Source organism: Oryctolagus cuniculus, chromosome 10 (genome assembly GCF_051225735.1).
Source record: "Oryctolagus cuniculus isolate XC-2025 breed Fujian yellow rabbit chromosome 10, ASM5122573v1, whole genome shotgun sequence".
Taxonomy (NCBI): Eukaryota; Metazoa; Chordata; class Mammalia; order Lagomorpha; family Leporidae; genus Oryctolagus; species Oryctolagus cuniculus.
In genome coordinates this window covers 116,779,733-116,802,638 of record NC_142876.1, presented here as the reverse complement: position 1 = coordinate 116,802,638, position 22,906 = coordinate 116,779,733, and the positions used below count along the sequence as shown (strand labels likewise).

At 46.6% G+C, this 22,906-nt stretch overlaps 1 protein-coding gene across 21 annotated transcripts in view; it reads right to left on the bottom strand.

Moving 5' to 3' along the window:
• Window positions 1-22,906, bottom strand: part of RAF1 (Raf-1 proto-oncogene, serine/threonine kinase) — a 91,962-nt gene that overhangs the window by 3,670 nt on the left and 65,386 nt on the right. For 11 of the 21 annotated variants that reach the window (XM_089306629.1, XM_089306636.1, XM_089306628.1 and 8 more), the window contains 10 exons: window positions 20,095-20,197; window positions 19,636-19,793; window positions 17,581-17,679; window positions 14,928-15,081; window positions 14,321-14,380; window positions 10,801-10,828; window positions 10,567-10,694; window positions 10,106-10,223; window positions 1,969-2,053; window positions 1,299-1,475 (listed from right to left, as the gene is read on the bottom strand). In XM_089306629.1, coding sequence (XP_089162755.1) covers window positions 1,299-1,475; window positions 1,969-2,053; window positions 10,106-10,223; window positions 10,567-10,694; window positions 10,801-10,828; window positions 14,321-14,380; window positions 14,928-15,081; window positions 17,581-17,679; window positions 19,636-19,793; window positions 20,095-20,197 — 1,110 coding nt within the window. The remainder of the gene's footprint in view (window positions 1-1,298; window positions 1,476-1,968; window positions 2,054-10,105; window positions 10,224-10,566; window positions 10,695-10,800; window positions 10,829-14,320; window positions 14,381-14,927; window positions 15,082-17,580; window positions 17,680-19,635; window positions 19,794-20,094; window positions 20,198-22,906) is intronic. The other 10 variants (XM_070051084.2, XM_070051087.2, XM_051851723.3 and 7 more) reach the window with 1 other exon arrangement.

Below are 22,906 nucleotides of genomic sequence, written 5' to 3'. Positions count from 1 at the left end.
GCTTGCAGGTCCCCAGGGAGGTGTCACTACAGGCCCTGGTCCTGTGCCAGCTCAGCCCAATCCACACCTCGAAGGTGAGGCCACCGTACAGACGCGCTCGGACTCCTCTAAAGCACCAGTTTGACTCAGGTAGTTCTGACAAGCCCAGAAAGGAAGCCGTCACTGACGTGGCTCCACCAACCATGTACGCAGCTGTGTATCTCCAAGCGAGATCTCCAGATCCACTTACAGGAAATGCACGACAGGTAAGATCCACAGAGACGAGCCAGACTGTCGGCTGGGGATGACTGCTGAGGGTACAGCTTTCTGGGCTGATGAAAATATTCTCAAGTGCGCGACGATGGCTACACAGCTCTCCATTTAGTGTAAAACCACAGAGCTGTATACTTCTTCAAAGGGTGAGTTTTATGGTATGTGAATTATGGTCCAAGTATATTTTCTCTAAAGTAATCCCGGCGAGTTATTTCTTAAGAGATACTGGAGGCAGAGGCTGGTGCAGCAGGCTAAGCTGCTGCTGGCAATGCTGGCATCCTCTAGAGGAGGGCAGGTTCAAGTCCCAGCTGTCCCCCTCCAGATCCAGCTCCCTGCTAATACGCCTGGGAGACCCAGTGGAGTTCCGGACTGCTGTGGCCATTGGGGGAACGACCCCAGAAATGGACGATCTGTCTCTCCCTCTCTTACTCTGCCTTAATACATACATAAGTAAATAAGTCTTTAAAAACATATGCAGAGAAGGCAGCTTCCCTCTGAATTTTAAACTACAACGTGGGAATCTGTGAGCCCCGCAAGCGCCGGTGCTGACCGGCTCAGGCCTCTGTGCACAGGAATCCCTGCAGAGCTCTGTGACGCGCTGGCGGGGCGGCCAGGGAAGCACACGCTCGTGCACGTGCACATGGCTCCCACTCAAGCATGGGTCCTGCAGCACAGAGGGGGCAGGCAAGCCCTTCACTGCTTCTCTACAAGGAAGAGAACCTAGAAAGTGACACCCGCTCAAACCCGCCTGTGGGAGGGCCGTGCCCCAGACGCGCAGCAGGGACCTGGCACACTGCCCCGGCAGGAGGGACGCGCCCCCGCACGTTCTCAGTCTCAGGCTGAAACACAGGTAACAGCAAGAGCCCGAACGTGCGCCTCCAGGAGGCAGCCTAGCTTAGGTGAGGAACCCGAACTTCTCACTCCTGGTCACTCCAGCCCAGGGACCGTTTTCAGTTGTGCGCGGTCGTTGCAGAATCACTTGTGGCCTTAGAAGGCTTTTCTGACTCTGGGACAAGTGAATGCTTGGCACCAGGCCATCTACTCACTCCATGCCTTGTGCTGTCTGGCGGGCGATGTCAATTAACTGGAACATCTGGAACTTGGTCTCCTGGACGTGCAGATGTTTATAGAGGCTGCTGCCCTCACACCACTGGGTCACAATTGCCAGGTTGTCCTTTGTCATGTACCCCATGAAGAGTAGGATGTTCACATGCCGTGTTTTGCTGGCCAAAGGAAAGGGAAGAAAATTGACACCGCCCACACTCCCCAGCAGAGGGCGCCGGTAAGTCCAGCTGGTGTTCTGAGCAGCCCTGGGGGACCCCTCACTATTCACCATACTCCTAACAAGTCTCAATAGTGACTTAGAGAGTTTGAAAGCTGAAGGTTTTGAAGTCCCACAGAGGCAATCTGGCTAGAAAAGGGTTCTTGGAGATGAAGATAAAGGTAAGACCCCTTCACCTCAAACCAAACCCCAGAGACAGGAGGACTTGGGTTACTGAATTTAAGGGGTGCCCAAGATGGGATTGTCACGAAAAGGGGCATCTTCCTTGGAACTGGGGAGAAATTTCGAGCCCTTCACCCTGGAGGAAGGACTGGCCAACCACAGGCCCTGTGCGCTGAGTTCTGACCAACTCAGGTTCAGCCCTCCCGGCGCAGCCCCTGGTTCTGCAGTTCCCCGCCCGGGGGCCAGCCAGGCCAGGCCAGCCCCTAACTCACCGCAGGACAGCCACCTCGTTCCTGAAGGCCTGCAGCTGCTCTGGGGTTGGGTCGACGACCTTAAGGATCTTCACTGCAACGTCTCCTGCAAATTAGTTTGTAGTCAGTGCAAGCAGATGAATGACCATTATTTTTCAAATACTCCCTAATTTGAGGGAAGATACAGGGAATCAATCAAAACGAATCATGTATCCGTACTGATGGAAGGAATCTGCAAAATTCTAAGCCAGGTGTCTAAAAGATCCAGGTTAGTGCTCTTACACCCTACACACCTTCACCCAGCTTGCTTGAAGCAGTCCCACGGGAGGTCACGTGCAACGGCCAACTCTGGCCTGTGGGGCTGAAACCAGCACAGGACGTGAATGGGACAGAGGGCGGCAGGCATTCGGCAGCTGCAGCTATGAAAGTCAGCATCCACGTGCTTAGATCTGAAGTGGCTCCTTTGAAAATACAAAGATCTGTACCGCAGTTGAGCTTTGCCTTCAGTTTCATTAATCCTAGGACCCAGGGCTGTGACATAGTGGATTAAGCTGCTGCCTGGGATGCCACATCCCATACAGGTGCTGGTCTGTGTCCCAGCAGCTCCACTTCCAGTACAGCTCCCTGCTAAGGGCCTGGGAAAGCGGATTAAGATGGCCCAAGTGGTTGGGCCCCTGTACTCATGTGGGAAACCCAAGACAAGCTCCTGACTGTGGATTTGGCCTGGCCCAGCCCCGGCTGTTGTGCCATCTAGGGAATAAACCAGCAGACGAAAGACCTCTCTCTACCTCTGCATTTCAAATAAACAATTTTTTTAAAAAAGTAATCCTGGCCGGCTCACTAGGCTAATCCTCCGCCTGCGGCGCTGGCACACCGGGTTCTAGTCCCGGTCGGGGCGCCGGATTCTGTCCCAGTTGCCCCTCTTCCAGGCCAGCTCTCTGCTGTGGCCTGGGAGTGCAGTGGAGGATTACCCAAGTCCTTGGGCCCTGCACCCCATGGGAGACCAGGAAAAGCACCTGGCTCCTGGCTTTGGATCAGCGCAGTGCGCCGGCCGCAGCGCGCCGGCCATTGGAGGGTGAACCAACGGCAAAGGAAGACCTTTCTGTCTCTCTCTCTCTCTCACTGTCCACTCTGCCTGTCAAAAAAAAAAAAAAAAAAAAAAAAAAAAGTAATCCTAAGGGGTCGGTGCTGTGGCGCAGCGGCGCAGTGAGTTAAAGCCCTGGCCTGAAGCGCTGGCAGTCCATATGGGCGCTGGTCCTAGCCCCAGCCGCTCCTCTTCCATTCTAGCTCTCTGCTGTGGCCCAGGATAGCAGAAGATGGCCCAAGTGCTTAGGCCCCTGCACCCACGTGAGAGACCTGGAAGAAGCTCCTGGCTCCTGATCAGCACAGCTCCAGCCGCTGCAGCCATCTGGGGAGTGAACCACCAGATGGAAGCCCTCTCTCTCTGTCTCTACCTCTCTCTGTAACTCTTTGAAATAAATAAATCTTTAAAAAAAAAAAAAAACCTGGCACATTAGTAACTTTTAAAACAAAGTAATCCTAATAAATACCAAGTGCTTGCTATACCCTGGCACTGTGTGTACTTCTGACCTATGATGTAAATACTGTTATCCTCACTTCACCAACAAGCAGAGAAGGTCAGGCTCTCGCTCAAGGTCACACAGCCAAAAAACCAGTGCTCCCGTCAGGACTGGAACCTTGTGTGACTCCAGCGACTGTCCTATCTCCTACACCGACAGCTGCCTGCCGAGCACCGTGAGGAAAGCCAGCCTCTTCGCACCACCTTCCGCCTACCCAGGGTCAATTCCACTGTATGTGCTACACATTTTGCAGCCGCTTTCTGCAAGGTCACGGAAGGAATCTCCGCTAAGAAGGCTGAGAGGGTGACGCTCTCGATAGGCTCGCGTCTTCACCCTGTGCCCTGGGACTGGCACCTGACACCTCTGCCGTGGGCTACGTGAGGCCAGGGAGCAGCTGCAGATCCATGCTGACACCACCCTGGAGACGCTGCGGCTAAGGCTGAGGCAGGCAAGAATGACACAGCTGTCGAGCGCCTGGTGGCCCTGCTGTCGAACTGCGCTACTCTTCCGGCTTCTTCCTGGAGGATCCCCTGATCCCTCCACCGCATCCGTCGTGCGTTCAAGCTGGGCCGATACACTGAGAAGGCTGGGAGGACCGTGGGAGCGCCCGGGGCAGCTGGTCTCCATGCGGTTCCCACGTGAGGGAGACAAGGTGTGTCCCATCCGGGAGAAGCACATCAGAAATTGGTACTCAGAAACCTGATGCCCTCTGTACAGTGCCACCGCGGCTCCCTCGGTGGTGTCTGGTGGTCTGTCCTCCCCCTGCCCTTGTGTCTAAGGCAAGAAACAAGAGCTATGAAGCCCCATCCCCTCCTTCATTTGGCAATGGGGTTGGAAGTTGTTACCATGGGGAGTTTTGCTTATTTTGTGCTGGAATTAAAATACGCAAAGAAGATGCAGTTTCATCCAAAAAAGTTTTTATATTGCTCTATTTATAACAATGGTTGAAGCTCTTTTAGGACTCAAAATTTCACGATAAATGAATTCAGTAAAACACAGCCTTCTTAGCATCAAACCAGGAATCACCTGAATGACACCTGGGAGCTGACTTCGTTCCTTCACACACAGTGTAGCCCCCTCCAGTCTTTCTGTCGACAGACTTATTTCACTTTTGGGGACCACCAACTGGTAGAGACGGCTCTTACGATAGGTCCCAAACTGCTTTCCTGAGATCTGTGGCTTTATCTAATGCTACAGTGAGTCTCTGCTCAACACAACCTCCAAGCTGGCTCTCATCCAATTCACCTACACATGGCTTACCAAGGGCCCAGGTGGCCTGGGGAGGCCTGTTGGTGGGGGATGCCAACAGTGCGTGCCAGATTCAGCGCGAGCGTCCATCTAGGAAAATGGTTCTGGTACACATGAGCCACGTGTACAACAGCACTGACCTCCAGTCCCTCAGGACTAAGCAGGAGAGCCAGAGTCTTCTGCATAACTTTTCTTTTTGACAGGCAGAGTTAGAGAGAGAGAAAGGTCTTCCTTCCATTGCCGCCATGGCAGCGCGCTGCGCCAATCCGAAGCCAGGAGCCAGGTGCTTCCTCCTGGTCTCCCATATGGGTTCAGGGCCCAAGCACTTGGGCCATCCTCCACCACACTCCCGGGCCACAGCAGAGAGCTGGACTGGAAGAGGAGCAACTGGGACAGAATCCGGCGCCCCGACCGGGACTAGAACCCGGGGTGCCGGCGCCACAGGCAGAGGATTAGCCTAGTGACAGGCAGAGTTAGAGAAAGTGCCCACTTTGCACTTCTGTAGCTCCCTCCCCAGAGGAAGGGGAAGGCCTCCACACAAATGCCAGATTCCCCCCATGCCTACAGACCAACACCTGTGCACAGAGCCCGCCCCACTCCACCTGCTGTGCTCCACTTCCTGAGCACTGCAATCCACTGCGGTCTTTACTTTTTGTTTGTTTATTTTTCCCACTAGAATATAAACTATGTAAGAGAACCAAATTTTAAGTTTTGTTCATTGCTAGCCACTAGAATACCTGGACATTAAAAAAATCTGGATAAAAAAGGAAATAAACACTGGATTCTAAATGGAAACTGACAAGCTGTCAGATGCTCTAGGGAGGCGCCTCGCCTGGGGCACGACGAAGACTCAGATCCCCACAGCACAGAACAAGAAACCGCTTCTGGCGGAGAGATCTGGCACCCCAGGCCTGGCCCGGCCCCAGGTCTACAGAAGCAGCAGTGGCCCCAGAACAAAGGCGGTCTCCATCCTGGCCCACAGTCCTGACAGGCGTTCAGTAACACTGCTTGCTGCTCACCCCTTTCAGACCATCTCTCAGACAAGTACAAACTACACGGTAACATATTTCCTTCTGCAATTATCCAAATACCCTTAGAGATGGCAATCTCACAACATTTAAAGATTACTCATTTACCACAACAAGTCACATGAATGACAAGGGTAAATGGCCAGGTAACTTTTTTTTTTTTTAATATTTTTTCTTTTTTTTTTTTATTTTTATTTTTATTTATTTTTTTTTTTATTTTTGACAGGCAGAGTGGACAGTGAGAGAGAGAGACAGAGAGAAAGGTCTTCCTTTGCCGTTGGTTCACCCTCCAATGGCTGCCGCTGCAGCCGGCGCACCGCGCTGATCCGATGGCAGGAGCCAGGATCCAGGTGCTTTTCCTGGTCTCCCATGGGGTGCAGGACCCAAGCACCTGGGCCATCCTCCACTGCACTCCCTGGCCACAGCAGAGAGCTGGCCTGGAAGAGGGGCAACCGGGACAGAATCCGGCGCCCTGACCGGGACTAGAACCCGGTGTGCCGGCGCCGCAAGGTGGAGGATTAGCCTATTGAGCCACGGCGCCGGCCCAGGTAACTTTTTATCAAGGTGGCAGCTCATAAGGCAGTCAGTAAACGATAAACCAGAAATCCTCATTTTCCTTTCACAGTCAAAGGCAAATATAGCGCCGACAGCCCTGACGCGTCAGGTTTCCACTTGAGATTTCTCAAGCTTTAACCTGGTGTGCACGTGAGGCACGTTCAGTAGACACCATCCTAAGAACTGTGACTTGCTGCTGCCAGGTTAGGGCTACGCAGTCCGGTCCTGTCTCAGACGTGGGGCGCGGCGGCGGCGGTGGCGGTGGCATCCAGCGCAGTAATCATAAAAGGAAGCCCCAGCACCGATCTCCGCTAGGCTGTGGTGCCTGGTAGGCTGGTGGATTCGATGCACGTTTCACATGAATTATTTTCAATGTGTCAGTGGGCTAACTGGGACCTAACTCCACTGTAAGTGAAGGAACCTCTACACAAGCAAGTTCTAAGACACCTTCCCGGGACAGCACTGCGGCGCATCCCACATGGGTGCTGGTTCACATCCGGCTGCTCCACTTCCAGTTCAGTTCCCTGCTAATGCGCCAGGGAATACAGCGGAGGATGGCCCAAGTCCCTGGGTCTCTGCCACCACATGGGAGACCTGGAAGAAGCTCCTGGCTCCTGCCTTCAGATCGGCCCAGCTCCGGCTGTTGCAGCCATTTGGGGAGTGAACCAGCGGATGGAAGACCCCCCTCTCTCTCCCCACCTCCTCCCTTTCACAGTCTGTAACTCTACCTCTCAAATAAATAAATAAAATCTTAAAAAAAAAAAAAAAAAAAACCCTTTGGGTCAGGCACTCAGTCTAACAGTTAGGAGCCTGGATCCCATGTCCGAGTACCTGGTTTCGATTCCAAGCTCTTGCTTCTGACTCCAGCTTCCTGCTACTGCAGACCCTGGAAGGCAGCCATGATGGCTCAACTGACCGGATTCCTGCCACCCTTGTGGGAGACCTGAACTGAGTTCCCAGTTCCCAGCTTCAGCCCCAGCCATTACAGGCATCTGGGAAATGAACCACTCGATGGGTACATTCTCTTTGTTTTTTATTTAAATAAATGGAAACAATCTTCGGATGGAGAATCTGCTAAGGAGTTGAGCCATCTTCCACTGCTTTTGCAGGCCACAGCAGAGAGCTAGATCAGAAGTGGAACTGCCAAGACGTGGAGTGGCACTCGTATGGGATGTTGGCACTGTGGGCGGCAGCTTTGCCCGCTATGCCACAGCGTGGGCCCCTCATAATTATCTTAACAAATGCCAAAAGTAAAGGAAGTTAAGAACGTCCAGTGAATGGAGCATTCAAATTTTAGGTGTTGGGGCCGGCGCCATGGCTCACTTGGTTAATCCTCCACCTGCGGCACCGGCATCCTATATGGGCGCTGGGTTCTAGTCCCAGTTGCTCCTCTTCCAGTTCAGCTCTCTGCTGTGGCCCGGGAATGCAGCGGAGGATGGCCCAAGTGCTTGGGCCCCTGCACCCGCATGGGAGACCAGGAGGAAGCACCTGGCTCCTGGCTTCAGATCAGTGCAGCGCCGGTCATAGCAGCCATTTGGGGAGTGAACCAATGGAAGGAAGACCTTTCTCTCTGTCTCTCTCACTGTCTAACTCTGCCTGTCAAAAAAAAAAAAAAAAAAAAAAATTTTTAGGTGTTGAAAACTGAGAAAACGCCTCGGTTTTCTGAGTACCTTATGCTCATTAATACCTGGGTTTGTGCCACATGTAACTGATCATTTGAGAACTCTCTGGTTCCTTAAGGGCATGGGACTGAATGCTGTAAATTCTATGTAGGATGATTAGTTTTTCTTTTAAAATTGCATCCAGTATACTACTGGTCTATCTCCAAAATCCCAGGGAAAAGACACTGTTGTAAGGAAGATATGTCAAATGCTGTAAAGGGATAAAGAGTAGCACAGCATTTTGTAGGATACAGTGCTGTGTCTGAGACAGCAAGACTGCCAGTACTTGCAGGAACTAGAGCAGTGGGTATTGTGCTTAATACTTCCATTAGGAGCAGCACATCATTTTAATACCACATTCTAAAAGCTCTGGCTAAAAGCCAATAGGTGGAGTTTACATTGTATCCAATTTAAAGTTTCCTTTGGTTGAACACTTTTATCTGGCCACTCAAAGTTTCACAAGGCACTAACACACAGTCCTACTGATGAGCTTCTGTTTTCTCTCAATAGTGTGAGCTTTTAAGCTCTGAAAAGGAGACACATTTGGAAGTTAGAGAGTCTCAAAATCGAGGGGAGCACAGACTTCTGTGCCATCTTCCCCAGAAATAAGCCATAGTCTGGGGGCCGGCAATGTGGTGTAGCGAGTAAAGGCGCCACCTGCAGTGCTGGCATCCCATAGGGGTGCCGGTTCAAGTCCCAGCTGCTCCACTTCTGATCCAGCTTCCTGCTGATGCACCTGGGAAAGCTGCAGAATATGGTCCAAATCCTTATGCCGCAGCACCCAGGTGGGAGACCCAGAAGAAGCTCCTGGCTCCTGGCTGCTGATTGGCCCAGCTTTGGCTGTTGAGGCCATTTGGGAGTGAACCAGCAGATGGAAGATCGATCTCTCTCTGATGTCTCTCTCTCTTTCTCTGCCTCTTTGTAACTCTGCCTTTCGAATAAATTAATTAAAAAAAAAGAAGACAGCTATGGGGACTGGCGCTGTGGCATAGTGGGTTATGATGGCACCATACCATATGGGCATCATTTTGCATTCTGATGGTTCCACTTCTACTCTAGCTCCCAGCGAATGCCCCTGGGAAAGCAGTGGAGGATGGCCCAAGTGCTTGGGCCCCTGCACCCACATGGGAGACATGGAAGAAATTCCCGGCTTTAGCCTAGCCAAGCCCTGGCCATTGTGGCCATTTGTGGAACAAGCCTCTGCCCACCCCCCCCCTTTTCCTTCCCTCTCTGTAACTCTAACAAAGAAAAAACCCTTAAAAAAATTATGCTGGAATCCAAGCTAGAAATGCAGGCAACCCATGCACTGTAAGATCTTGTTGTGTTATAACCTGAATGTCGAAAAGATGAGATTTTGAGAATATACTACATTTATAACTTGCTAACATCCTAAAGCCAGAAGCAGTAAAAACTTGAGATAAGTGCTAATTACACTGCTCAAATACACAAGCTGCGGCTACAAAAGTTAAACAGAACCTTTCTCCCAAGTGTCAAAGCTCCCATCAAAGTAAGGAAAACAACAGTGCATAGATTCAAGAATTCAGTCTATGCATTCCCTGCTGGACAGGGATGCCCACAACTAACCCTAGGGCACAACAAAGAGAAGCTGTTTCAAGAATTCTTAGCTTTGCTATGCCAACTTCACTGGCCATGGGCAAGCAAGTTAGCCCGACTCTCCAGACCTCAGTTTTGCGATCCTTTCCAACCTCACACTTCCAGAATCCACGCTCCCCCGCCGACAGAGAAGCAGATTTCTGCCCATTTAAGGTGCATCACAGCAGGCCCCACATGCAGCTTGTATGTAACCAGTTTATAAGGAGAAAGTACCCCTGACATCTGACTGTGGAACTCCTATCTTATTCACTCATTTCTATCTAAAGAATCTTATCATCCAAACTGAAGTACTATGAATCTAAAACAAGTCCCATGAAATTTCAGGAATATGACGGTCCAATCTTCAGGCGTAAGCCACTCTCCATGGGAGAGCACCACTGTGGGCCAAAGAGCACACGGAGTCTGCTGGCCGCTCTGGGCTGCACGCTGGCCTCACTGAAGCCCCACAGCAAAGGGAAGGCCCTGAACTCACCATGCCATTTGCCTTTATAAACAGTTCCAAAGGAGCCAGATCCAATCCGAGTGGAGAGCATCACTTCGCTGGCTTCTATTTCCCAGTAATAGCTGGAATCTCTCTGTCCACGGGGCCTCTGAAACAAGCAGAGATCAAACACTCCAGGGCACGTAGCAGGCTGTTTATAGCAAGCGCATCAAAGAAAGGATCTACCCAACCCCACCTGTTCCCACAGCTTTTAAAGAGGCATAGAAACCATAATCCCACTTCTGGCTTCTGAGAAAACACTGTTTCAGTAGCAGCGAATTGGCAAGTTGTCCAATGGAAGCATGCCGAAAATGGCACTGACATTTATGATCTCTTTTATAAAACGTACTTATTAGAGTCCTGTCTCAAAATAAGTGAAAAGCATTCTAACTTCCAACCAGGTTTTTCTTACTGAACTCAAGCAGGCGGGAAGTACGGGTAGCAATACTCACAATTTTGTTTTTCTCCTGTGTTCCAGATCCTGGTGCCCGTTCTCTCTGTGCTGGCACAGGGGTTTTGGGCTGTGACCAGCCTGTTGGGCTCAAATTGTTGGGGCTGCTGGATAGGGCTGAAGGTGAGCCTTAATAGACAAGACAAACAGATCCACACATGGATGAGCCAACAGAAGATACACAGCATAAAAAGAAAAAGCCAATTACTATCTGAAAATAATTATGGAAAAGTACCTGATTCACTGTGACTTCGAATTGCATCCTGAAACAGAAAAAAAAAAAAAAAAAAAAAAAAGGTCGGTCACCTTGTACACTAGACAAGTTTCACTCTGGGGAAGGGCAAAGAATGGAGGATTTGCAAGGAAAAAAAAAAAAAAACTGGATTATACACAAAAAGTCTAACTACTCAGGCTACTTAACTTTCCCTGATTAAATATACCAATGTCAAAGGCCAAGATCTTCAAGACTGGTTGTTTATCAAATATTATGAGGACTGATAATATTTCATGACAATGGAAACCACATACTTTTCTCAGATGACAGCAATGAACACAGCAAGTACATTCTCTGAAGTAAGGCCAGCAAAGTTACCAGCTTTCCAAAGACAAAGATCTTGCTCCAGTGATGCTCAAAAAAAGGGAGAGGGAGGGGGGAGCTGGCGCCAGGAAAACTCTGATTTCACTAGGAGTTACAGTAAGTTCCCATAACTAGAAGCTGGATTTGATTCGAGGTTAAGTACCATCACTACATACTTTACCCAAGCCTAAAATTACGGGACAGCTGCAAAGGCTAGCAACAGTTTAAAATCTACATCTTACATGTGAGAAAACACATCTCAACAGGTAAAGGGATGTGGCCAAGCTGGCATAGCCAGTAGAGGACTAAAAAGAACTTATTAGAATAAACTATTTGGAAAAGAGTTTAAACCACAGGGGGCTTTTGAAAACTAAGAACTTTAAAAATAAATATGGGGGGGGGGGGCTGGCACTGTGGCGCAATAGGTTATTCCTCCGCCTGCGGTGCCAGCATCCTAAATGGGTACCAGTTCTAGTCCTGGCTGCTCCCACTTCCTATCCAGATCTCTGCTGTGGCCTGGGAAAGCAGCAGAGGATGGCCCAGGTCCTTGGGCCCCTGCACTGACATTCAAGACCCCAAGAAGCTCCTGGCTCCTGGCTTCAGATCAGTGCAGCTCCAACCGTTGCAGCCAGTTGGGGAGTGAACCAGCGGATCGAAGACCTTTCTCTCTCTGCCTCTGCCTCTCTGAAACTCTGCCTTTCAAATAAATAAATCTTAACAAAATAAACAAAGAAACAAACAAAACACACAAGAAAAACAATAAATGTGTAAGATGCCTGAGGGCATCTCTAGGAAAAAAAATTAAGTCAGTCACAGGAAGACCTTGAGATGTGAATCCCAATTTAAAAGATCTTCACTTGCAGTGCAATAGAATAATGTATGACCACACTGGCCTCCTGTTCTCAAAAAGCTTATTTCTCACTATCTTCTTTTTTTGTTTTGTTTTGTTTTATTTTGACAGGCAGAGTGGACAGTGAGAGAGTGAGAGTGAGAGAGAGAGAGAGAGAGAGAGAGAGAAAGGTCTTCCTTTGCCGTTGGTTCACCCTCCAATGGCCGCTGCAGCCAGCGCGCTGCAGCCGGCACACCGCGCTGATCCGATGGCAGGAGCCAGGTACTTATCCTAGTCTCCCATGGGGTGCAGGGCCCAAGCACTTGGGCCATCCTCCACTGCACTCTCGGGCCACAGCAGAGAGCTGGCCTGGAAGAGGGGCAACCGGGACAGAATCCGGCGCCCTGACCGGGACTATAACCTGGTGTGCCGGCGCCACAAGGCAGAGGATTAGCCTAGTGAGCCGCGGCGCTGGCTGGACTATCTTCTTTGTATAACCTAAGAGTATGCACAAAATATTTGTTCATTCAACTGTTACTAAAACACTCTGACAGCTTTACCAAAGATGAAGAATCATAAATCAGCTGTTTGTTCCTCCACCCTTTAAGACTCTCCCAATCCAAGATTCTTCAAAATTTATCAGTAGAGCCTCGTTCTGGTTCTCAAATCTAACTAATCTTTACAATCTGCAACAGAGGTTTAAGAATACAAATTCACCACACACAAATTAAGCATGTCTGCAAGCAGAGAAAGTAGAAGTCTAAGAATACAAATGTTGTTAACATGTAGAATCAGCATGATTGTGGGGCACACAAAACATTGGCTAACAATAACCTGAACTTCAGGTGAATATTCAGCAACTGTAGCTTCGTTATCCTATCTGTTGTTTTCAGTCAAATCTAACGAAATGAATTTTTATTAACTAGAATTACACTCCCAGTTATGTGCTAGGACTTTTCCTTAAAGTCACAGTAATTTTCTTCCCTGTATCTATTATATTCCTTCTATTTTATTCTGTGGTGATGTCCACAGCTAGATCAATTTGTCCTCAATAATTAAAAAGAATTACAAAAATTTTAAACAGGCAACAATGCTGGCCAGTGCTGTGGCGCAGAAGTAGAAGCCACCATCCAGGACACCAGCATCCCGTATGAGCACAAGTTCAAGTCCCAGCTGCTCCACTTCTCATCCAGCTCCCTGTTAAAGCACTCCCTCTGATATCTCTTTGTAACTCTGCCTTTAAAAAAAACAAAATACAACATCACTTTAAAAGTGCTAACTTTAAACAACAGTGGGTTAAGCTTACAATAGCTGTATCCCACATCAGAGTGCTTGGTTCAAGTCCTGGCTGCTCCACTTCTAATCCAGCTACCTGCTAATGGATCCTGAGCAACAGCAGATGATGGTTCAAGTACTTGTGTCCTGCCCACCGTGCAGGAGAGTCAAATAAAATTCCACGATCCTGGCTTTGGCCTGACTGTTGCATGTATCTGGGGAGTGAAGCCGTGGATGGAACATACAATCTATCTTCTCTCCTTCTCTCCCTCTCTCTCTGTGTCACTCTACCTTCCAAGCAGATAAAAATAAACATTTTTAAAAAATTAAAGATGTTGGTAAAAATGTAGTAACACACAAAGTATTAGGATTCAAAATTTATTCTGCTTCTAAAGAAAGGATGAAGCCTAACAGCTGTGTTATTCTGTACCAAAAATTAGAGAACTTGCACTTCCAGTGCTCCTTCCAAATATTTACACAGAAACAAATCACATATTACAAAAAAACAGTAGCTGATGTGTTACTGTGTTAGTAACAGAACTAACCATAGTGATAAAATAGAAACAATAAATCCCACAGTTTACACAACCTTCTCTCATCGTCACAGGACAATTGTCTTAAGTGATTTGAAATCGGAGTGAGAAACTGCCTGTGGCAGGTTTTCAGAGGGACAGTGCACCACACAAAGATAACACAGGTATCTCTGACAATCCTTCATAAAGGATTTCCAAGGCCTATCAACCAAACTGGTACAATGTGGTTTCTAAGGCATACAGAGAATACTGATGCGAGCACCAACTAAAAAAGCTGAACATTACTTTTTGGTTGCAATTTATTATATTTTAATGACCTTGGCTTCAAAGTCCAACTTGAGAAATTTCCCTACTAGCAATACCCTATGTAGTATTTCTTTACTCTCATATAACCTATTGCCAAAATAGAAAATATAAAAACAATTCTGAAAAGAAATATAATTTATCTTATCAACAGGCTCATTTTCGGTAATCTACTGTCTGATAGTCTTAGCAATCCTGTTAATTACAAGAAAGCAAAGGCATGAAGAAAAATACCTACTCTTCCCCTCAAACCAAACCGTCTGGACCACGCCCTGGGAGAAGCATTCAGGCTGTTATTCTGGTCCAAAGCAATGAAAAATAAAGAAGAATAAAGAACAAAGGAAGTATTTTAAATGTATTCAATTGTTATTAAAGATGAAGTAGAAAGCAAACAAAATAAACAGAACATACAAAAAGCCAAGAAAAGAAAACGCAGTTTGAAAACACTAGTTTTTACAACTCCCCTGCTTATTAAAATCCTAGGACTCCACCCCTTAATGTCAGAATAAAAACACTTAAAATTTGTCAAGAGTCTGCAGTTCTCTATCACTATTATTTTGTTTCTGACACTGTCTTATGTAGCAGCTCACTGAAACTGTATTCAAATCTGACACAGAAAGAATGAGTTCAAATGTGAACACTTCTTCAGGAGGTTTTAGTTGAATGATACGTACCAAGTGGATTAATAAGCCAGTCTACAACACAAATTTTAGAAGCCCACGGGTCTGGGAAAGCACTGCACAATTCCCAATCAGGTGTGAAGGCCAAACTCTCTGCTGTGACAATCATCCCCGCCCCTTTTTAACCGACTGACACTCATCCCCACCCGCACAGGGCCCTGTTACCTCAATCATCCTGCTGTCCACAGGCAGGGTGGTGCTGACCATGTGGACATTAGGTGTGGACGTCGACCTCTGCCTCTGGGACAGGGAGCCTTCTGAGGAGGGACTGGAGGTGTTGAATGTGAAGGCATGGGGTGTGGAGTATCTGTGCTGGGAACTGGGGTAGGAGAAGAAAAATTCCATGATTGGCACTCAGTCCTCCCCAGTGGTCATCTATAAACTATCTACTTCACCAAGACACTTAGGTGTAAACTTTGTACAACCTTTGGCAAAATATTTTTCTTTCAATATGGGCCATTTAAAAATTCTGTCTAGGTGTTTGTACATACAAATTTTAGGAAGGAAAATAACACATGTGCTTGCAACTCAAATAGAAAGGAGAACATCATAAGTTTTCTTCTTCAAATCTTTACAGCATCGCTGCAAAAGAAGCAATTAACATTTGCCAACCACAGCACCAACTACTAACCTACCTGGAACCTGCCCAGTTTAGACTAAACAGAGAACTTTTTAAACAGATGGTTAGACCTGTTATGTTCATCTGCATAAAGGTCAGGATTGTACACTCTGTGCATTCTATCACCCTGCATCTAACACACAAGAGTTACAAGCACATACCTTGTTTTCCTTTACAAATGATCATGAATTCAGTATTTAGATTGCAACATTTAATTATGAAATTAATCACTGGTCTCTTGTAGCCAGTGCTTTGCTCCTGCAAACTAAACTGGTACATGCATTAAGAAATGTAGCATTTTCATTATTCGCTCTAAAGATTAATTTGAGCTCTGGTTACATTCAGGTAATACTCATGTATGAATTCAAGGGGAAAAAGGCTATCTGTTGCCTTGAAAAATTGCCTTCTTGGGGCCAGCGCCGTGGCACAGCAGGTTAAAGCCCTGGCCTGAAGCGCTGGCATCCCATGTGGGTGCCGGTTCTGGTCCCGGCTGCTCCTCTTCGGATCCAGCTCTCTGCTATGGCCCAGTAGTGCAGTGGAGGATGGCCCAAGTCCTTGGGCCCTGAACCCACGTGGGAGACCAGGAAGAAGCTCCTGGTTTTAGATTGGCGCAGCTCCAGCCGTTGCGGCCATCTGGGGAGTGAACCAGCAGATGGAAGACCTCTCACTCTGTCTCTATCTCTCTCTCTGTAACTCTTTCAAATAAATAAAATAAATCTTAAAAAAAAAAAAAAACTGCCTTCTCACACAATTCTTTGTGTATGCCTTCAGAGGCCTGGCTTTTTCTAATCTTAAGAGGTAATTACAGGCCGGCGCCATGGCTCAATAGGCTAATCCTCTGCCTTGCGGAGCCGGCACACCGGGCTGGTCCCGGTCGGGGTGCTGGATTCTGTCCCAGTTACCCCTCTTTCAGGCCAGCTCTCTGCTGTGGCATGGGGAGTGCAGTGGAGGATGGCCCAAATGCTTGGGCCCTGCACCCGCATGGGAGACCAGGAGAAGCACCTGGCTCCTGCCTTCAGATCAGCGTGATCAGGGTGAATCAACGGCAAAAGGAAGACCTTTCTCTCTGTCTCTCTCTCTCACTATCCACTCTGCCTGTCAAAAAAAAAAAAAAAAAAAAAAAAAAAGAGGTAATTACAGAGGCAGGCGCTATGGTGCAATAGGTTAATCCTCCACCTGCAGTGCCATATGGGCACAGGTTCTAGTCCCAGCTGCTCCTTTTCCAATCCAGCTCTCTGCTTAAGGCTTGGGATAGCAGTAGGAGATGGCCCAAGTACTTGGGCTCCTGCACCCCCATGGGAGACCCAGAAGAAGCTCCTGGCTGGATTGGCATAGCTCCAGCTGATGCGGCCAATTGGGGAGTGAACTAGTGGATAGAAGACCTTTCTGTCTCTCCCTCTCACTGTCTGTAACTCTACCTCTCAAATAAATAAGTAAAATAAGTACAGATTTTTGACCAGATTTTCTTTTCAAATATCAACAAACAAAAGTCGCACATGGATGTCCAGTTATGATTTCAAACTGAATTCTCTGAGATACAGCTGTCTTTACTAATTTCATGGTAGTTATACAAGGGCCATTAAATGTCATCCAGTTACATATGCGTTCAAGTCAGATACTCCGGACAGACACAGATGTACTCTAGGCTCTCAATTAATGTGTTAACATTTGGGAAAACATAAACTCAACAAAACCCTGAAACTGGAACACAGAGTAAAGACAAGTTATACACAAATTCACAGGCATATCAGAAAGGATATTTATACTGACAAATCTAGATTCTTTTACACAGCAATCCACTAACTACTGTGGTTTAACAACGCATCGACAACAAGGATTCCAGAACGGAGGGTGTTATTTTTACTCAGTCACGTGGTATTGAGCTTGTTGAGCCTTCCCAGTGAAGCTCGGCTCACTATCAAGAAAGGCAGAATCTCAAGTTCTTTAAAATGTAATGAGATACTAAGGAATGTGCTATGATAACCAGAAGGAATTGAAGTCAGAATCACTTCACAGAATCTAAGAACTCTGAGACCATAACGAGAGATTTCTACACCAATATCAAGTTCCACAAAAGCAGCAAATGTTTCACACAAAGAAAGGGGATGCAAGAGAAGTCCTCTTCTTGGTATTTGGGCTTTCAAAGCTACCCACCCCCAACACAAGTTTTCAAAGGAAGGGCTATAAATAAAAAATTACCTAACAGGCATCCGGGAAACAGATTCTCGCATCCGACGCATCGTCAAAGAAGGTAGTGCTGGGGCCCCACTATCACCAATGGTGGAGTTTGGAAACAATCTAAGTAAAATCAGAGAAAGAGTGGCATACAGATGTGTAATAATTTTTTTTTTAAGATTTATTTATTTGGGCTGGCACTGCAGCTCACTAGGCTAATCCTCCGCCTTGCGGCGCCAGCACACCGGGTTCTAGTCCCAGTTGGGGCGCCGGATTCTGTCCCGGTTGCCCCTCTTCCAGGCCAGCTCTCTGCTGTGGCCCGGGAGTGCAGTAGAGGATGGCCCAAGTGCTTGGGCTCTGCACCCCATGGGAGACCAGGAGAAGCACCTGGCTCCTGCCATCGGATCAGCGCGGTGCGCTGGCCGCAGTGCGCCGGCCCCGGCGGCCATTGGAGGGTGAACCAACGGCAAAGGAAGACCTTTCTCTCTCTCTCTCACTGTCCACTCTGCCTGTCAAAAAAAAAAAAAAAAAAAAAAAAAGATTTATTTATTTGAAAGGTAGACTCAGAGAGAGAGAGAGAGAGAGATCTTTTATCTGCTGGCTCACTCCCCAAATGGCAGCAATGGCCACAGCTGAGCTGATCTGAAGCCAGGAGCCAAGAGCTTCTTCCAGGTCACACATGTGAGTTCAGGGGCCCAAGCACTTAGGCCATCTTCTGCTGCTTTTCCTGGCTCGTTAGCAGGGAGCTGGATACGAAGTGTAGCAGCTGGGACTAGAACCAGCCCCTTTATGGGAAGCCCAAGCCACAGGCAGTGGCTTCATCCACTATGCCACAGCACCAGCCCCAATGTGTGTCAATTTTACAAACAATTGTTATGCTTTGCCTTGTAAACTCTTCACTGCTACTCAACTTCCCCATCACGTTTTCTGCTACCTTTTTAGGTACCAAGATTAAAGAAAACAATAATCCAAACATTTGGGCTTGAATGATTACAGAATGTGACTATGGTCCTGTCAATGAACATAAATTCCAGTAGGAAATAGTGCAGTGTGACTATACCAAAACAACTTTTTATAAAGCTAACACAGGACACTGTACAACCTGCATCATACACAGCTCTTCTGAACACACTTGCTAGGGAAAGATATAGATGAAAAGATAAAAACATGAAGAATAAATCCTATTTGGTACAAAAAAGTGACATATAAGAGGAAACGTGAGGCCAGTACTGTGGTGTAGCAGGTTAAGCCGTACTTGGGATGCTTGCATTCCACAGTGGAGTGCAAGTTCAAGTCCCACTACTGTCTTCCAACCCAGCTCCTTGCTAATGCACCTGGGAGGCAGCAGGTGATGGCTCAAGGACTTGCGTCCCTGCCACCCATGTGGGAGACCCAGCTGGAGTTCCTTGTTCCTGGATTCGACATGGCCCAGCCCCTGCTATTATAAGCATTTGGGGAATGAATCAGTAGATGAAAGATCTGTCTCTCTGTGCCTTTCAAACAAAGGAAAATGAACAATTTATTTCAAAAAAATAGGAAAAGTAATATTGTGCTAAGTGGACACTTTCTAGGCTGGACAGTAGTGCTCAGCGATTTCCCACGTGGTGACTGTGGCTGATCCTCACAAGAACACTGCAGCAAAGTCAGTACCTTCTTTCTCCAGATGAGGAAACTGAGGCTCAGAGGCAGTGACAGTCAGTAATCAACACTGAGATTCTGACACATCTGTGCATCTTTCTGTCTTCTTCTAACTCTGCTTTTCAAATAAATAATCTTTCAAAGAAAGACCAGAAATAATTCTTCCAATTTTCATAACCCTTTGTTCCTTACCTTACTGACTGACAGCTCACTGGTGCCTATTTGAAGATAACAGGTGTAACAGCTCACTTTAGAGTTATAATGCCACACTAAAATTAACTAGTTTCATAACCATGATTCTAAAGTTGATGGTTTTCAGGTTACAATGCAAGTTAACAAGACTGAAAGTCTGACTATTCAGTCAAAACGTACAATAATCACCTTCAAAAGTGTTTATATTCCCTATTCCTACATTCTCTGAAAGAAAGGACGATGCCTTACAAGAGCTGTCTGATATTACTCCAGTCGACACACATAGTAGGTACTTTGGTGCTACAGTGCTCATGAAATTTGTAGCCACAAGTCTGACATCGAAATCCATTGAGGAGGAACTTTTGACAAATGTCACAGAAGGCAAGCTTCAGGAACGTCTTTCGGGCCTACAACAGAACACAAGTACAAATAATGCTGAATAAACAAAAACTGACAGAAGACAAAGTAAACTTGGCCTGCAGAAGTTTTACTATTATTACAAAATGAAGAATCCTGTTTGCAACATTTGTAAAATTCATCAATAGAAATTATCTCTCTAATGAAATTTAAATCACTTTATTGTAAACAATGGCATAACTACAGCTTTAAATAATCTAACAAAGTATCACTTATTACCTCTGAAAAATTCCTATCACACCAGGCAAAGAATCTACTGTGCCACCCAGAGAGGAGAGATCTGCAACTTACAAAGTTGTGTGTGGTGAGGGGAACGTGATCCAGGAAATCTACTTGAAGTTCTTCTCCAATCAAGGAGGCGGCATCCGTATTCCAATCTAAACGTGCTTTTTTACTAAAGAGGATTTGAAAAAACATAAAAGGGAAATATTTAAACAAGAGAAGAGTTCTGCGACCAGTGTCTGCAAATAACTGATAGAATTAAAAAGGAGAGAATGATCCTACATGGGAAGCAGGATACACAGCAGACTCATAGAATGGCAAAAACCCTAAACAGCACTCTGGCCTCAGAATTAGCCCTTAAGGCATTCAGGTCTGGCTAAAAAGCCCATGAGAGTTTCGCAGGCATGGAAAGCCAAGGCACTCTGGAAAAAAAAAAAAAATGACCTAAATGAAAGATCTCTGTGAGTGAGATCCCAGTGGAAAGAACAGGCCATCAAAGAAGGCAGTACCTTTCTCTGAAGGGAGGAGAGAACTTACACTTTGATTATGGCCTTGTCGAAATAAGATCAGAGTTGGCAAACTCAAGAGGCTTCCATAACCTTGGCAGCTCATGACAAGAGCCTCAAGTGATTACTGACGTCATAAATAAGTATGTCAATTGTTAAATCAACAACAGGAGTCACTGTGCACCTGCTCCCCATGTAGGACCTCTGCCCTTAATGTGTTGTACTATGAGAATTAATGGTAAAACTACTACTCAAACAGTGTTAAAAAAAAAAAAAGAGAGAGAAGTGTTCAGAATTAACACCAACAGCGACCACATGTTATATAAACACAACTTATATAATCCATACAACACTAACTTATTTAATCCGCATAACAGACCTATGGAGTAGGTATTATCATCCCCATTTCTAAAACAACAAAACCAGGGTTCTAGGACTATAACTTGCTCAAGCGCACAGTTGAGTCTCTGGGCCTAAGCTGGAATCCAGATCTACTGGACTCCAAAGCTTGTGCTCTTACAATAAAGTTCTTTAAGCAACAACATATAACAATCTCATAATAAAATAAATATATATACTTGTGAATACTGCTATAGTACCAAAATTTATTCTTCTACAGCCTATTTCGATCTAAAAGATAAAAAAGGAACCACAAATGAAATGCACTTTTCCAATAAAAGCCTCAACTCTGTAGACTGTTCACAGTATATACAAAAATAAATATAAGTCCATGAAGACTTAACTGTCTTTAAATTTACACTGAAAACACTCTGTGCCTAGAACAATAGCACCAGTCAAACCTGTCCTATCACCTACCAGAAACCTATTCATGCCATTGTTCTGGTTAGATAAGAAATTCACCCCTTCATGTAATTCCCCACAGAAATCTGGGAAATGACATAGCACCCCAACGTCCTGCTCTGCCTTAATGAAGAGACAGATACCTTATTTTCAGTTGCTATCTGTCCTAGAAAGGATCCCAGACAAATGATACCTTACAGAAGAGTGGGCCAAGCTCCTCAATGTCTCAGAATCTCTCTAGTATCCGAGGAGCACTACGGGTTGGCAAGGGAGCCAGCATAGGGCTCTAACCCAGCTAGAACTGACATGTGCTTAAAAGAAGGGAACTTTGGCGTTGGCACTGTGGTGCAGTGGGTAAAGCCACTGGTGATGCCAGCATCCCATGTGGGCACTGGTTCAAGATCCAGGCTGCTCCACTTCCAATCCAGCTCTCTGCTAATGGCCTTAGAAGAACAGCAGAAGTGCTTAGGTCCCTGTACCCACATGGGAGACCCGGAAGAAGCTCCTGGCTTTGGATCAGCCCAGCAGATTGAAGATCTCCCTCTCTCTACCTCTGCCTCTCTGTAACTCTGCCTCTCAAATAAATGAATATATCTTAAAAAAAAAAAAAAAAAAAAAAGTGCTTCAGCCCACCCTGCACCCACACTGGAGACCCAGAAGAAGCTCCAGGCACTAGGCTTCCGCCTGGCCTGGCCACAGCTGCTGCAGCCATTCGGGGAGTGTACTAGCGGATGGAAGGTATCTCTCTCTCTCTCGTTCTCTCTTTCTCACTCTGCTTCTCAAATAAATAATTTTTTTTAAAAAGAGGAATTTCAACAAACTACCTCCCACCCTGAAAGAAATACATAGACACGTTTAAATTGATCCCTTTTAGAACTCATTCCGAGGGATATTCTCTCAAACAGGAATTCACTGAAATATGAGATGTGAAGTGAAGATCAAGAATACAAGTGTCGGGGCCAGCACTGTGATGTAGTGGGTAAAGCCACCTGCAGTGCCGGTATCCCATACATGTGCTGGTTTGAATCCCGGCTGCTCCACTTCTGCCCTGCTCTCTGCTAAAGCCTGGAAAAGCTGTGGAAGATGACCCAAGTCCTTGGGCCCCCGCACCTGCGTGGGAAGCTCCCAGCTCCTGGCTTTGGATTGGCTCAGCTCTGGCTGTTGCAGCCAACTGGGGACTGAACCAGCAGATAGAAGACCTCTCTTTCTCTCTATACCACTCCTTCTCTCTCTGTATAACTCTGGCTTTCAAGTAAATAAATAAATCTTTAAAAAAAGAAAAAAGAAAAAAAAAGAATACAAGTGTGAGGGCCCAACAGCCAGTGCTGGCATAGTGGGTTAAACAGCTGCCTGCAACACCAGCACAGGCACCGGTTTGAGTCCCAGGTGCTTCTCTTCATATGGTTCAGAAGCAACTATCATTACTGCTTCCATTCACTATCAACTCCTACGTATTGTATTTTGTAAGACAGTATTCAAGCACTAATTTCAAGTTCTTAGTATGCTGTTTTTTTCTAAGTTATCTCTTTTAAACAAAAGTATACAAAGGATAATATTATATAGGAGGCTAATAT